The sequence below is a fragment of the Dreissena polymorpha genome, chromosome 6, assembly GCF_020536995.1.
Source record: "Dreissena polymorpha isolate Duluth1 chromosome 6, UMN_Dpol_1.0, whole genome shotgun sequence".
Taxonomy (NCBI): Eukaryota; Metazoa; Mollusca; class Bivalvia; order Myida; family Dreissenidae; genus Dreissena; species Dreissena polymorpha.
Genome location: NC_068360.1, coordinates 31,261,136 through 31,278,332, shown reverse-complemented (window position 1 = coordinate 31,278,332; position 17,197 = coordinate 31,261,136). Strand labels below are relative to the sequence as shown.

General features: G+C 36.1%; 1 protein-coding gene across 4 annotated transcripts in view; it reads right to left on the bottom strand.

Annotated features, from left to right (window-relative positions):
- Nucleotides 1-17,197, bottom strand: part of LOC127833318 (disks large homolog 1-like) — a 187,099-nt gene that overhangs the window by 137,683 nt on the left and 32,219 nt on the right. For all 4 annotated transcript variants that reach the window (XM_052358495.1, XM_052358497.1, XM_052358496.1 and 1 more), the window contains exons 3-4: nt 13,501-13,634; nt 11,888-12,061 (exon numbers count right to left, since the gene is read on the bottom strand). In XM_052358495.1, the coding sequence (XP_052214455.1) occupies nt 11,888-12,061; nt 13,501-13,634 (308 nt within the window). The remainder of the gene's footprint in view (nt 1-11,887; nt 12,062-13,500; nt 13,635-17,197) is intronic.

The following is a 17,197-nucleotide window of genomic DNA, read 5'->3' as shown; positions in this document are numbered from 1 at the left end:
CATTTTTCGAAACCTAAACGCAGATTTCGAAACCTAAACGCGGACCCTAAGTTCAAGGTCAAGGTCACAGGGGTAAAAAAATTTGTGCGTATGGAAAGGCCTTGTCAATATACACATGCATACCAAATATGAAATTATATCTCAAGGGACATAGAAGTTTTGAGCATTTTTCGAAACCTAAACGCAGATTTCGGAACCTAAACGCAGACCCTAAGTTCAAGGTCAAGGTCACAGGGGTAAAAAATTGTGTGCGTATGGAAAGGCCTTGTCCATATACACATGCATACCAAATATGAAGGTTATATCTCAAGGGACATAGAAGTTATGAGCATTTTTTGAAACCTAAACACAAAGTGTGACGGAAAGACGGACAGACAGACAGACGGACAGTCCGATCACTATATGCCCCCTTTTCTTCGAAAGGGGGCATAAAAACAGACCTGATTGGGACATTCCCTATGTCTAGGTTAAAAGTCAATTTTTGAATACCATGGGTTGATAAGATTAAATCAAAACTAAAGCTTTTTAACAAATCTTATAAATACCCCTGACTCGCCTTGTTACATAAGTTCAAGGGCAAATAACTTGGAATGTGTTGATAATCTGGCATGAAACAAGTATCGTTGAAAACAATGGATGCTCCCCTTATGAAGGCGCTATGAGAAACTGAAATCAAAGAGTGACCTTGAGAAAATCTATTATTAGCCTCTTTGACCTTGACCCCAGTGACCTCAAACCATCAAAAGGTAGAGGTCCATGCAAGGTACCTACATGCCAAATATGTAAGAGATCAGTAAAATATTGAAGGCGCTATGAGAAACTGTAACAAAAGTGTGACGGAAAGTGTGACGGAAAGAACGACAAACTGGCAGCTATATATGCTCCCCGAAAATTATCTGCACTTCGAGCTGATGACAAATTTGAAAGCTTCATTTAAAGCGCTTAAGAAATGTGAAAGTATCATGCTCTTAATACTTAAAACATTTTCTGTGTACTGACTGACATATTAACAAACAAACGGCCTACAACATCACTCCAATATATCCCCTCTAAAACTTACTTTGTGGGGATATAACAAATGGACAGACAAGTGTGTAAAAGGCCAACATAACTATTTCAGATAATTCCATGGCAGTTATCAATAATTTCACAGAGAATCTGAATGATTATAAAATTTTGTTGAAATATTTGTTAGGCCCAAAGTTTGAGGAGTATCAGATGAAACCACAGTCTTGGATGCAACCCACTTGACCATGGACAGAGTCATATGATTTTTCGCAGCGGTCGAGTGACAATTCCAAGCCGGTAGTCTGAGCTTGGATGCTTTTTTTCGTGTCCAAATTAAGAAACTTGTCCAAAATAGCTACATTTAGACGCTTTTTTCAACAATGCATAGGTTTATCTCCCTTGAGCACTCATTGAGTAGACGCTTATCAAACAGTGTTATTGGTCAATCTTGGGTCACACTTTAACTTATTCCTATTACTGACTAAAGAACACGCTGCCATACCTTTATGTGGATGTCTTTTTAGTGTTTTTTCTAAGGAACAACTCGCAAACATAATCTGAATAAAAAGGATTAAGGTAGACGAAAGTTTCAACCGTCATGGAAAAATAATTGACCCTGGCTTTCTTTTGATGTCCTTAAGTATTGTCTTTTGAGGACTTTGATTTTGAGCCTGCAATTGCTGCTAAGAGTTCTGGAAGCAGTTGCATTACCGGTTATGAAGACTTAGAAGTTGGGGCAGAAAAGTCGCCTTCTTGTGCATCTTCTAGTACACAGGTATTATTGCTAGTTTGACATTGACATTGCATTTCCTTTATTCAGATATTTGTGTGGATAATTGTGAACACAAGTGCTATGACATTATTTTTCCAGACTGCCATGAAATGTGTACCTAACATGTCAGTCCTTGATGTCAGTTACTGAGACACTCAAACTGATGGAGAGAAGACGTCTAGAAGCCTTGTATTAATTTTTTGTCGGACATGAAATGTGAATAATAACATAATCAAGTGAAATTTCCAAGCTGGTAGCCCGACATGGCTAGTGCGTACAAAAAATTAATGCCTAAACTGAAAACTGAAACCATTTTCATCAGACTTAAATAGACAAAAGTGTTCAGGGGCAGAAATCCTTGGTCCGTAAATAATATTAATTCTGTCATAAGCTAAAGAAATTTTTAAGCCACAGAAAGCAGTGTTCTTTCTTGGCTAAATTTGGCTAGTTAATCATACAAATATTTGATATTTTATGGTGAAAAGATCAATTTGTATATCTCAACAGGAACGCACATTGCAAACCAATTCATTTAATAATCAAATGCGACCATGGACAATCATTGCGCCTGTAATATCAAAAAGGGAAAATGTCATCAATATTAAAATATAGGATGCAATTTTTTACACATATATGCTTCCCAATGAAAAGACCGGATAATGAGAATATGAACTTCTATTCGGCATTCATGCATCGCCAAGGGGCATTCAGGTCTATGAACAAGCAGTTTAAGTTGGCCCCCTAGTGCTCAGTGCAGTACAACATCAATGCAACAATGCATCACATTGCAATCTCATCATTTCCCATGATTTCAATCTGATCAACGCAGATGTGTCTAGGGATTCCATATATATGCACTATTAAAAAGATGAAATGTAAAAGCATGTGTTAATGTGGCAGATAATGTTTTTCTTTGGCCTTTATGGAAGCTGTGTCCAGGAACAAGAACATGAACAAATAAGAACAATAATAAGACACTTTTACTCAATGTAGTTCACTTTTTTTATTTAAAAAAGAATAAATTGTTGTTTAATTTATTCTTTATGAAAGTGTGTCATTTTGTCTCTATAACAGAACAAGAGCAACTGGTGCCAACGCTCGGCTGCTGGTGCAGTTTTGAATAAATGAAAGCTTGTCAGCATTATTATTTATTTTTTTAGACCTAGTGACCCTACAATGGGTGTGGCGTGTAGAACTCATCACCTGAGGTGCATCTACATATGAAGTTTCAAAGTTGTAGGTGGAAACACTTTGGTTTAAGAGCCAATGTTCAAAAGGTTAACAAAATGAAAAGGTTTTAGCACGTCGCCCGACGACGAGCTGGCTATGACAATACCTCGGGTTTTCTCTGAAAATGCCGAGCTAAAAATGGCTTGGAAAAGACACTTTACAAGAATCCAAACAGAAGACATGAATTAGTAGTGACTAGTAAGTAGGCAGATGTTACTAAGCAAAGTTTGACCATTAAAAGGCCATGGTCCCTGAGTTTTCATCATTGTTTATGTTCTTCGTTGTTTTCTCATTAAAATAATTGTTCTATTTAATAAAGCACCTAATTAAATCTCACGATCTCCATTATTGTTGAATTGCATTGTACCACAAGCGGTGAAAAATTCCAAGAACAATAATAATAACATGCACATACATAGATGGAACAAAGCTTGTAGGGACTTTTAGTGCCTGAACTCTTGTATCTGCACATGACATCTTCATCATCACAAAAGTCAAAACAAACACCATGATCACACCATCATAAAATGGGAAAAGTAAAGCCAAACTTTATCTCCTCTCCACCCCTTTCCTGGCATCCATTTATTACAGTATCAATTATTAATGGACAAGACTTGTCTCCAGGACTGTAATTTTGGTACAGCATTGACAGAAAAATATGGCATTTCATGGAGAGGTTTTCGCCACATTTCTCACAGAAGTTTAATGAGCCCCATTATACACAGGACTCCCAAACTTATTTACTTGTCTCCCATTGGCAGTATTGCTTAGAATTAGGCACAATTTGTAGACAATTATTATTCAGGGGTTGCACACATTTCAAAATGTCTAACATGTATATGTCTGCTTTTAATGAAAGCTATATAATATTTGACTTGTCCTTAAAGCAATTATGTAGTCCTTAAAGAAATTATGTTGTTAATTCTATCAAAATTTTACATTTTACTTGACCGTACACTCTCGGTTAGAAAACAGACAATTAAGTTTACCATCCATCAATACACCAGTCCCAGAACATAGCAATTCACTGTTTACATAATTATCATCTGCATGTATTAACATATTTTTATATTTTAATTGTTGTTCTATGTATGCAATACATATAAAACACAAAAGAATTAAGTTTGCATGCAATATAAACATAAAAATCATAAAATACCAGAACTTAAATGTTTTAACTAATTTCATTTTTCAAACAAGAAACCGTTGGAGACGGGTGATGCTCCCCAAAGTTTTTTTTTGTCACAATATTGCACTATATATTAAGATTAAAGGAAACGTCTTGAGGGGCATAACTTTGGACAAAATAATACATTGGATGGCTTAGCAACTTAAAAGTTTCAAAGGGCCATAACTCATCTAACAAGAACCCACAAATAACATGTGCATCTCCTCAAGGTAGTTAAGCTTCCCATAAAGCTTCATTTAAGTCCAGTCAGTAGTTGGGGAGAAATAGCCCGGACAAGAATTGCACTTTATGTACAGTTTATATAAAATTTCAAAGGGCCATAACTCTGTGAAAAAATCATCCGACCATAACAGGCTGATAACATGCACATCTCCTGTTGGTAGTGAAGCTTCCCATAAAGTTTAATTGAATTCCGGTCATTAGTTGCTGAGAAATAGCTCACACAAAAATTGCACTATATGTACAATGGAAAATTTTAAAGGGCCATAACTCTGTGAAAAATCATCCGACCAGAACCGGCTGATAATATGCAGATCTCCTCTTGGTAGTGAAGCTTCCCATAAAGTTTAATTGAATTCCGGTCATTAGTTGCTGAGAAATAGCCTGGACAAGAATTGCGCTATATGTACAGTTAATGGAAATTCAAAGGGCCATAACTCTGTGAAAAATCATCCGACCAGAACCGGCTGATAATATGCACATCTCCTCTTGGTAGTGAAGCTTCCCATAAAGTTTAATTGAATTCCGGTCATTAGTTGCTGAGAAATAGCCCGGACAAAAATTGTGCACGGACGGACGGACACACGGACAGACGAAGCGGCGACTATATGCTCCCCCCCAAAATTTTTTTGGGGGAGCATAAAAAAATGATATAAATAGTTGCGCCTAACTTTCATTTCAAAATCTTAATGTAGTTCTTTTAACTAAATTTAAGGCTACCATACAATGACAGTACCTCACAATATTAAATTATTTGTTCTTGCATTCTCAGGGTTTCCCATTAGAGTAATTTAGTCAGAACTTTAATGATTGCAGGATCACTGTATGGGAGAGTCATTGCTCTATTGGACTCTGCTTGTCGCCATGGGTGTTCCAATAATGTTTGATAAACGTGCATAAACAATCAATTTTGTGAATTAAGAATGAAGAAGCTATTGACAAAACGAATGGTCTGTAAGTGATGTGAGTATTTTTATGTCAAATATTTGATGTACTGTGTATTTCAGCTAACTTAATACACTATACACTTTCATTGAGCCCAGTGTTATCACAGAACACAGCTAAAATATTTTGATGGATTCATAAGTTCCGTGGCAATATAGGCATCCCCAGCTCCAACATAGTTGTGCATGAATTTCAGGCCTTGTGTACACACCTGATGAAAAGTTCCATATCAGGCAGATCATTTGCACGTGCAAAAGATAGCATTAACAAAGACAAAGAAATCAAAGATTTTGCTCAGAAAAAAAAATTATCATAGGAACATATTCGATTGATAAAACTAAAGGAAATTTACAATAAAACAAAGTGTTTTAATTTATTACAGTAATGACTAATGTTTATCATAACCTTATTTAAAAACGTTTTTTCAAATTTTTAAAAGTAAACGCCATTTCGTTTTTGAACATTCATTTTAAATGTCAACCCAACTGAGTAAAAAGTAAGGGGGCACTCTGCGCCTGATGCACAACTGATGCACAACAGGCAAAAGGCAACCACAAAGTTCAGGTGATCTAGAAAAAACACGACCTGATAAGTTTATCAGATTTAAAGTGATTGTAAGTATGAGGCTCCTCTGATATAAAATCTTAGTGCTACTAGTACTGAAATAGCCACTGAATATCAAGTCTTAGAAGTCTACTGAACTATTAAAAATGCAAATTTAAGGCTTCTTGGGAATTTGTTTCTTCTCAGAATATTTATTAAATAAGATATCAAACAAGTAAGCAGTGAAAATCAAACGTTTACGGCAGAGAATTCAAGTTTCTGAAACATACAACAGCTAAAACATTTAGCATCCAAAAGCAGTACTTATTTTAAAAAGAAAAACTTTAACATGTCAAAAGACTTTAAAATTGTGTTAATCTCACACATCAAACATACAACCAAAAAATAAACACTAGATTCGGAGACTACAATGTTACTTATACCTTTCAACATAATTATGTCAAATGGAACGCATTTGATTCCGTCCCCACTGGCAAAAATAAAATTGTGTACAATATTAATGCAAAGGTATTGTAAAACATTTCAGTCCTACAGCTACACAAATTTCTGTCACATTTCTAATTTCTTCACCAAGTCAATGTAGTAATATGGTTTCCCTTTGCAAACTCTGATCCTTTCCAATACAAGGGACATAACCACTGGGAGGAAGGCAGCTAATAAACAATGAGACGTTCTCTCTTGGCTGATAAGAAATGTGAGCTGCTGCTTTCTCAGACATTGAAATTAATTTCTCCACAACATTTGCTGTCAACAGTTGTAAGGTTATAAGAAATCATTGTAATACATAATTATGTATCTTAAAAGGTGCATGGTTACCTGTTTTCAAACAATCAAAATTAATTTGTTTAAAAATTTGTTTTGTTGTCTTTTTCCGCAGAAATTACATGTCATGACTATTACAATATTAATTTATTCATTAATAATATCAGGAACAAAAACATTTAACCCTTTCCCCAATAAGAAGCAAAGTGAAAACGGCTTTTGTAACCAGCATAAAACCAGAACAGCCTGCAAGTAACTTGCAGGCTGTTCAGGGTTTATGCTGTTTGCTGCTTATCCATAACTACAGTAAGGGTTTGAAATGAAGCCTTTAAAACTTGAATTAAGAAAGGAAGGTCTTTAATTAAATTTCACTTTCTGAGGGACAACAAACACATCAAAATATGTATCTAAGTGGTAAAGGGGTAACTTAAGCATGACCGGAAAAAGGCCATACACAATAAATGAAAGGTTGTGCCCAATAACTGAGTATCTACATCAAATTGAATACTGTACAATAAGTGTCAATAAGCCACATTTATGATTATCTTTACATTAGAAATATTCTGTGAAACTATTTTGTATAACTTAACAAGAAGTGTTTGTGAAACACAATGTCCCCCTATATGACGTTTGACCTTGGAAGGATGACCTTGACCTTGTGAAGGATGACCTTGACCTTGACCTTTCACCACTCAAAATGTGCAGCTCCATGAGATACACATGCATGCCAAATATCAAGTTGCTATCTTCAATATTGCATAAGTATTCATAAATTAAGCGATTTGGGCCACATATATTTGACCTCTGACCTTGAAGGATGACCTTGACCTTTCACCACTCAAAATGTGCAGCTCCATGAGATGCACATGCATGCCAAATATCAAGTTGCTATCTTCAATATTGCAAAAGTATTTATAAAATAAGCGATTTGGGCCACATATATTTGACCTCTGACCTTGAAGGATGACCTTGACCTTTCACCACTCAAAATGTGCAGCTCCATGAGATACACATGCATACCAAATATCAAGTTGCTATCTCCAATATTGCAAAAGTATTCATAAAATGAGCGACTTTGGCCACATATATTTGACCTCTGACCTTGAAGGATGACCTTGACCTTTCACCACTCAAAATGTGCAGCTTCATGAGATACACATGCATGCCAAATATGAAGTTGCTATCTTCAATATAGCAAAAGTTATTGCAAAATGTTAAAGTTGGCGCAAACAGACCAACAGACCAACAGGGCAAAAACAATATGTCCCCCACTACTATAGTGGGGGACATAAAAATGTCATTAGGTTAAGCATTTTTGTGTGTCTCACTCATCTAACATACCATCAGAAATTTCAGACTACGTTTAGAGATTAAGATGTAAGTGATATCTTTCAACAAGGCTTATGACAAAAATATGTCAAATGGAACACATTTGGTTCTGTCCCCACTGGAAACATTACATTGTGAGGAAGGTTAAGGCAAAAGTATATTGTAAAACATGGGGCCCCCACAGCTAGTAACATTTATGTCACTTTTCAAACTTAGTCCAAAGACCAGTGAAAGATCAGCTAAATATGAGCCTTGTTCTGCGAAAACTGCGCTTAATACTTGTGCATAAAGCGTCGTCTCTGAATAGCTTGTAAAGTTTGCACAGGCTACAGTGTTTTTTATGGCAATTTCGGGGCAGATATTCGGCCTCATTCCCCTCACAAAAGAGTATATATTTTTCCCCCATTTTGTAAGAAAAATCCCCTCCAGAATTGTTTTTTTTTGTTGTTTTTTTTAAGAACTGTCATAATCATGATAAATATATCTCATATTTATTTCATAAACAACTAAAAAAAGTATATAGCTAAAATTTATATTATTTTGAATAATTATAAAGAGTTGTATTAAATAGTTTTTCCCAAATCAGTGGACTTTTCACATTAATTGCATTTTTCTCCCAAAAATGGCAAAGAAAAGGCCTGATTTTTCTATATTGCGTCAATATTTGTTGATAAAATCATTCCAATTTGGTCCATTTTATTGATAGAAAAAATGCTCAAATTTGCCATTTTATAGATTTGAAAGATCCCAATTAGACTCAAAATGGCTAAGAAAACTGAGACAGTGCATAAAGGCTGAACTGTCTGACACTTAAATGTTGAAAAAATCATTGATATATATTTTAATTTTAAGAAAAAGGACAAAGACATTCAGCTGTGAATATTATATTCATACAAACATGTGTATTATTATAATAAATATCATTACATATAAACAAGTGAGTTTTTTATTTTCCCCTTTTCTTAAAAACGACGCATTTTTTCCCCTTTGCACGGGCCCCGCCACCATTCCCCTATACGTGAAAAAAAACACTGGGCTAATCAGGGACAACACTTTCCGCTTTTATACAGCATTCGACACTTACGGGAGTCCGAGACTCCTTAAAATGAGACTTTTGCGTCAGGGGAGTCCGTCAGACTCCTTAAAAATCATCTTTGAATATACAAATAATCAGTTGATTTCCTTATTTGTTTCGCAAGATCAGAATGTCCGAACTTTTGTGGATCCGAAAAATGTGCTACAAATCATTATGCTTGAACACATTGACAAAAACAAAAGAATCTGAAATTATTTATTTTGGTTCCCTTTCACTGTCCGTTCGTGTAGTAATAGGGGACCATGCAAACTATGGAACGATCGTGGCCCTTTTTTTTCTCAATTATATTTTTGCTGTAGTAAATAAGCTTCGCCAAACAGTTTCTCATTACTATAAAAATCATCACAATACCCGAATGTTTATACGCATTGTACGTTTTATGGCCTCCTCTACGATTAAATGGTGGACTCCTCCACGATTAAATCGTGGCAAGTTACTTAAGAGACTGATGATGGCAACAGGGTGTAATCCTCGGTAAAATATAAAGGGTGTAAAATATTGTCTAAACATGTTTACATGGTGTAAAAACCCAATGATGAAATTACAAGAAAATTAGAATTATATTGCGTTTCCCAATTTCCACGTTCTTGGAAATACATGTATTATAAAGAATATATATAAAGCAATGCGAAATATAGGGTTGTTACACCCTTACGCTGTGATTTAGTAACTATGACATATGACACTAACAAAACAGAAGGCTCTGATAATGTTTAACCCTTATGTTGAGGATAAACAAGCAATCATAATGCATAATAGAAAATAGTAAATGTTGAAGTCTTACAATTATTAAGTAAATTATTAACTTAAATATTACTGGAATCCGTTAAATATTTTGCAATGTGATATAACAAATATTGAACAGCAGTCACTAACAACTTTGATCTAAAAACAAACATACAATAAAAAATTAACATTTCATGGATTGACATGTGGTAATGGCCGAAAATATGATATAAAAGTGTCTTTATTGTTGGACTCCTTGAAATCTGTTTGGACGACTCCTAAATTTCAAAAGTTAGGAGTCCTTGGACTCCTTACTCAGATTACTTAGTGTCGAACACTGATAGGTGTTAGCCATTGTATTATAATAGCAGTTCTGTTGTTAAAGCAAAGAGAAGCGCAATCAAGGTTCGACATTTTAATAACATTTTAAATGTATAACTGACAATAATAGACAACAATAACAATAATGATGACTTCTTCGAACAATGTTATACATTTTTATATTCAAAGCAAGTATCTTTTTAACATAAATCCAGTTGAGGCAAAAAGTGTTGTGCCTGATTAGCTTGTGCGGACTGCACAGGCTTATTTGGGAAGACACTTTACGCAAATGCATTAAGCCCTATTTTCATAGATTGAGGCTCATTTAAGCTTGGATTTTTTATTGAATTTTAAGATGAATCGTAAGATTGCTCCTTTATGTAGTAGATTTAGGGCCTCCTAAACAATCAATGCATTCATTTAAATATTAATTTGAAAAAGGATCTCAAGTTTTAGATACTCTTAACCAATTAATATCATGATTAAAATCAAGCACCCCGATAAGACTCTACAATTTATTTCCCATGCTTCAGTTACAACTACAAAAGAAGGAAATCAACAGAAAAAACTACAAGCACCATTATGCCCTCCTAATTAAATAGAGCGGCTCAATATTGAAGTATATACTGCCGCTTGGACTGTATGTTTTTCCAACAACACTTTCTTTACATGTCTGCCAAAAAAGAAACATTTACACTAGCACCATTTCCAGAATGAAGTATAACGTCTATTTCCTTTCAGTGCACAAGTGCTGTGATTCTAAATATTGGACAGTGCTCAAACCACTTGGGAGCTTGTATTGACATTGATTTATACACAGAAGAATAAACCCCGGCTCTAGACCATCAACCCTGTACAATCATTTACAATTACCCAGACTGATGAAACATCGTGATAATCCCAATTTTCAATTTTTAATCAACATTTATGTCTCTGAATTGATATGCTTTTATTTATTTCAGAAAAGAAGAACACAACAGATTTCCAAAAAATTGGTTCACAATTTCCTGTAGCCTTTTGAGGAACCACCCTTGACAAATTCTAAATCTGTCACTAGTCGATGAATGTGCTTACTTCCTATTAGAACACTTGTAGTGGACTTCAGAGTCTGAACAGGGGGATAGGTCTACATTTTTCAACTTGGTAACAACAACACTTATTGATAAAGGTAACTGAGCTCTCATGGATGTCAGGGGGAAGAACAGGGGGTGGGGCTATGTACTTAAAACACTTACCAGTAAAGGAAACTTGAAACTTCAGGAGGCGGGGCTATCTTGTTCACTTCGGTTACATAACCACATAAAGGTAACCCTGAGCTCTCATGGTAGTGGACTTTATGGTCGGTACAGTGGAGAGAGGCTAAATTCGAGCTTTCACAGTAGTATATGTCAAAAGGCCAAACGAGAGAAACAGGGCTATGTTATTCACTTTGCTAACTACAACACTACCGGTAAAGGGAACTTGGAACTAGATATGAGACTTCAGTGGGCTGGACATGAGAAAAGGATGATGCTGTTCACTTTAGTAACAACACTTACTAGTGGAGGGAACTTGGAACATAATAGTGGATTTAGGGGTCCGGACAAGGGGTAGGATTTCATTCTCCACTTTGCTTCCTACAACATTTACCAGTGGAAGGAACTCTGAACTCTTACGATATTTGACTTCATTGTGTAGGACAAGGAGGGAAGGGCTATGTTGTTCACTTCCTAACTACAACACTTACCGGTGGAGGGAGCTCGGAGCTCTCATGATAGGGTACTGTGGGGGGTGGTACAGGGGGTGGGGCTATGTTGTTCACTTTGGTTACAGTGTAAGACTGCGGCTTCTCCACCACTGGTTCATATGTCAGTTCTGGGGGTGGTGGGGGTAAATCCTCATCATCGTCAGTGTTTTGTTTCTGCAAGGAAACATTGACTGAAAATATGCACAGTTGATCAAAGAATGACAGGGCTCAAAGAAACCCATCACATACTGATTAGATTGAATTGAGCCTTGTTAAGGGAAAACTGGGCTTAATGGATGTGCACTAAATATCATCCCAGATTAGCCTGTTCCTTTTAAAACATGTAGGCTTTACATTGTATGAACTATCATGGGCCAAGATACCAGGCTTATTATAAAAATCAAATTCCTGCACTAAATGTTCACCAAATTGATTACGAAAAGGAATTAAGAACAAATATAGGGCTGTCCGTAATTTGACTCTCATTCTTACCCTTTGACTCTTGCATTCTTAAATTCTATGACATTTTACTATTCCTTTTTACAAAGTTATTTTTACTCTTCCTTTTTACAATGAAAGAATGAAAATAATCACAAATACAGAAGAAACACAGTCATTCATTTAAAATAACTCATTCTAAATAATTGTGTAATCCCCAAAACAATTAAACCAATAGTCATCAATTCGTGTTTAAGGATCAATTAAACTTTACACATCTGTCTACTCTTATCTCTAAAAGAGACTGGCCTTAATTGCAATAGAGTATAATCCTGTCATAAATAAATACTCAAGCAGAACTTACTACTGAGGCTTGATTTTGTGATTTTGAGCTATGGTCGCTCTGAAAGAGAAGCTGTCACAGAAATATACACAAAACAAAAAAGAACATCAACAGAGATATTGAACTGTCAATTTTGTCTGACATAGATGCCCGCTGATTGCGGGTTATCAGCCATATGACATTATTTAGCGGCTGAAGCAATCTTTTTTTTGACTGTATGGGATGTTAGGAACTGTTTTAGAGATTCCTCCATGTTCCACTAACCATGGGTAAAGAGCCTTGTATTTGTCCTGATGTTCCTTTTTTGTAAACAATAAATCATAGAATTGTCATACATTTTGTGTACTACAGTCCAATAACCCCATTTTTCTATATGGAGGTTCTGATTGGTTACCCCAGTATTACGTGCAGAGGATGTGATTTGTTACCTCAGTTTTCAGGTTGAAGTTGTGATTGGTTACCACAGCTGAAAGTGTAGGGATTGTGATTGCTGAAGTCAGTTTCAGTAAGGAGGTTGTTATTGGTTGAAAAAATTCCAATGTAAAGGCTTTCATTCGTTACCTTAGTTTTTGTGAAGGGCTTGAGATTGGTTACCTCAGGTTTTGGTTTGGAGATTGTGATTGGTTTCCTCAGGTTTTGGTGTACAGATTGTGATTGGTTACCTCAGGTGTTGGTGTACAGATAGTGATTGGTAACCTCAGGTTTTGGTGTGGAGATTGTGATTGGTTACTTCAGGTTTTGATGTGGAGATTGTGATTGGTTACTTCAGGTTTCCCTGTGGAGATTGTGATTGGTTGACTCAGGTTTCAGTGTTGAGAATGTGATTGGTTACCTCAGGTTTCGGTGTGGAGATTGTGATTGGTCCATCCTTTTCCATTCTTCTCACCATCTGGAGGGTCTCCAATGTCTTCTGGTTAACATCCTTAGAATCATCCAGCAATGTGGTCTCATAGAACTCTTGAATATCTGCAATACAAATATATACCAGGATTAAATTAATGCTGAATCATACATTTGGCAAGAAGCTCATACCAATTTTCAAAAAAATATTAGTAATTAATAATCCTAGGATCATTGATACAGTTATTAAGTTCTACAATAATCCAAAACTAAACACTGCAATCCTTATGATTAATTAAACAAGAGGGCATAACACAATTAAACACTTACCTGACACCTAATGCAACTTAACTGTTCTGAGCAAGTAGTGTTCACAAGACTTCACAATAGACTTATAAATAAAGATATTGTTTAATGTTCTTAGCAAGCTTCAAGATGAGTGGGTCAAAAATGTGACTATACAGTGGTAAAATGCATGTAAGGACAACTGCCCTTCCTCATGTGTAATCTGAAATTCTGCCCCATTCCCAATCTAAAAAAGTATCCTCGATTATTGTAAATCCGCGACCTTAACATTTAATGTCAATATTAAAATAATAACGCATAAAAAACTACGAAAACAAACATTAACCTTTAAAAATAAATTCATTCTTTGCTGATTTGTTCCATTGTGATTTCCAAACAATGTTTTCAAAGCTCTTAAAAGTGAATATTGTTGACATAAGTGTAAAGCGTCAGCCATTTTGTTTTACTACCCTTGGTTCACGGGTATGACGTCATACAAAAATTCATTGCAATGTCGAGTAATTAGGCCAAGCTAACTTATTTTTAACAGTTTAAATTGGTTTCTGGTGCAAATGAAACATTTAACAAAAAAGTCAAACACGAAATAACAATAAAATATTAACATATGAACAGGGTAAATTGCATGGAAAATGGGAGCAGCTCACATAACAACTGTGTCTGGGTGGATTTTTTCAAAGACCCAGTGACGTAATGTATTTTTAGGCAATCTGTATAATTTTGAGGCTCTAAGAACAGACACATTCTTCTCCTTAACAGCTTTGTAAGCATTTATCAAGGAAGTCGGTGAATAAAGCCTTTACTTCTTGCGACAATGCTTAGGGATGGACTTAAAAAAACAAAAAATAAATAGAAATTAGCTTAATTTTCATGGTCTAAGAAACACACAATAAATCCAGTGCTTTCCACAGGAAATTTAACGGTCCCACAGCGGGGCGCTTGAGTTTCGAAATCAGAGTCTCGGGGGCGCCTGAAATTTTCCGACCAGTGTATTCTGACAGATGCTTAAAATTTATTTGATACTATAGAAAAATGGCAAGGTTTGTGTTGAAGAAATAATTGAGAGCTTTTATGGTAAATATTTACCAGAAAGTGATTTATAAAAACGGAATAAACGGGATTTATATCGGGTACCGGTAATATATAAATCCCTCCCAGTTATAGTCAGAATTGATTGCTCGGGAGTAACACGTAGACATAAATAGAAACTTGAAAAGTAGTAAGTATAGTAGTATACAGTAATAGAGTCGGGTTTAAATGGATGTATTGGGGAATCGTTCGAGTCAGGATTTTAATATATATGCGGGAAAGTTTTTAAACAATTAAACAATATATATTTTTAAATGACTTGGGGATTTTCTTGAAGAGTTATAGCGCACCATATGACGTCTTTTGACGCTGTTTTTCTTTGAGTTATAACGCACCACAGAACGTTAATTGACACGTTAATTTTTTTTTAAATCAACGTCAGGAGAGGACACCCCTCCCGAACCACCCCTATCAGCCCCGGGCGCCTGACAAAAATCCTGTGGAAAGCACTGAAATCATGTGTTGGAATTACTCGTGTTTTCGAAGCGTAACATTTCCATATATGGCAATGCTACTACAACAGCAGACGACAACAAAAAATCGTGATATCTGATTTTTACTTAATATATATGAAATTCGATGGACGGGTATTATTGGTGTTAAGAAAATATGGTATTTTTATCCCCACGCTTTTTGAAAAAAAGGTGGGGATATTGTGGTGATCTCCGCCGTCCGTCCGTCCGTCTGTCCGTCCGTCTGTCCGTCCGTCTGTCCGTCCGTCCTGGCCACTATCTCCTCCTACACTAAAAGCACTAGAACCTTGAAATTTACACACATGGTAGCTATGAGCATATGTGCGACCCTGCACTATTTGGAATTTTGATCTGACCCCTGGGTCAAAAGTTATAGGGGTTGGGGTGGGGCCGCGTCAGAAATTATCACTCATTTTTTTAGGTTATTTTACATTTACTTCTTTATTTCTACACCGATTCACTTCAAATTGATACTGGACCTCACCTATGACAATACGGTCAATCTCAACCATGCATGGCCCCATTCCCAACCCTGGGGCGCCCCGCCCACATAGGCCACACCCACCAAAAATTTCCATTTACTATAATTTTTTCATTTCTACACGGATTCACTTCAAATTGATACTGAACTTTTGTTATGACATTAGGGTCAATCTCAACTATGCATGGCCCCAATCCCAACCCTGGGGCGCCCGCCCACATAGGCCACACCCACCAAAAAATTCCATTTACTATAATTTTTTCATTTCTACACGGATTCACTTCAAATTGATACTGAACTTCTCTTATGACATTAGGGTCAATCTCAACTATGCATGGCCCCATAACCAACCCTGGGGCCCCGCCCACATAGACCACACCCACCCAAAATTGCCTTTACTATAATTTCTTCATTTTACACCGATTCACTTCAAATTGATATTGAACTTCTCTTATGACAATACAGTCAATCTCAACTATGCATGGCCCCATTACCAACCCTGGGGCGCCCCGCCCACATAGACCACACCCACCCAAAATTGCCTTTTACTATAATTTCTTCATTTCTACACCAATTCACTTCAAATTGATACTGAACCTCTCTTATGACAATACGGTCAATCTCAACTATGCATGGCCCCATTACCAACCCTGGGGCGCCCTGCCCACATATGTCACACCCACCCAAAATTGCCTTTTACTATAACTTCTTCATTTCTACACCAATTCACTTCTAATTGATGATGAACTTCTCTTATGACAATACGGTCAATCTCAGCTATGCATGGCCCCATTACCAACCCTGGGGCACACCTAGGTCAAACATTCGGCGTGGGGATACGCGTCGGCCTCTGCCGCGCCATTTCTAGTTGCTAATTGATTCTAATTCACACTTTTTACTTGTTTAAAACGCATTATTTTTCACAAATCTTCAATCATTCCAATCGAGTTAACATTCATTTGCATTTGGCCACGATCACGCATGCGCAGAAACAAATATTGGTACTGGTTACGTGACCAAAACAAAATCCACGAATCTAGGTTAGTCGCAAATTTAGGTGAGTCGACGATATATATTTCCCAAATGACTGTCTATAATTTTTTAATAAATCATACCATTTTGTTCATCTCCCCACAAGCTTTTGTAGTTGTGCCTTAGTAAATATAATGTTGAAAATTTTTATTGTTAATTTTAAATAATTTGTTGACACCAATCCCACCAATTTCAAGAGTTCACCAATTTCAAGAATTCAGTCGAAATATGTGATTTTCTAAAACCATAAGGCCTTGGTCCTATTCCTTATATGGTTAGAAAGTTCATGAAGACTGAGCAATTAATGTGGC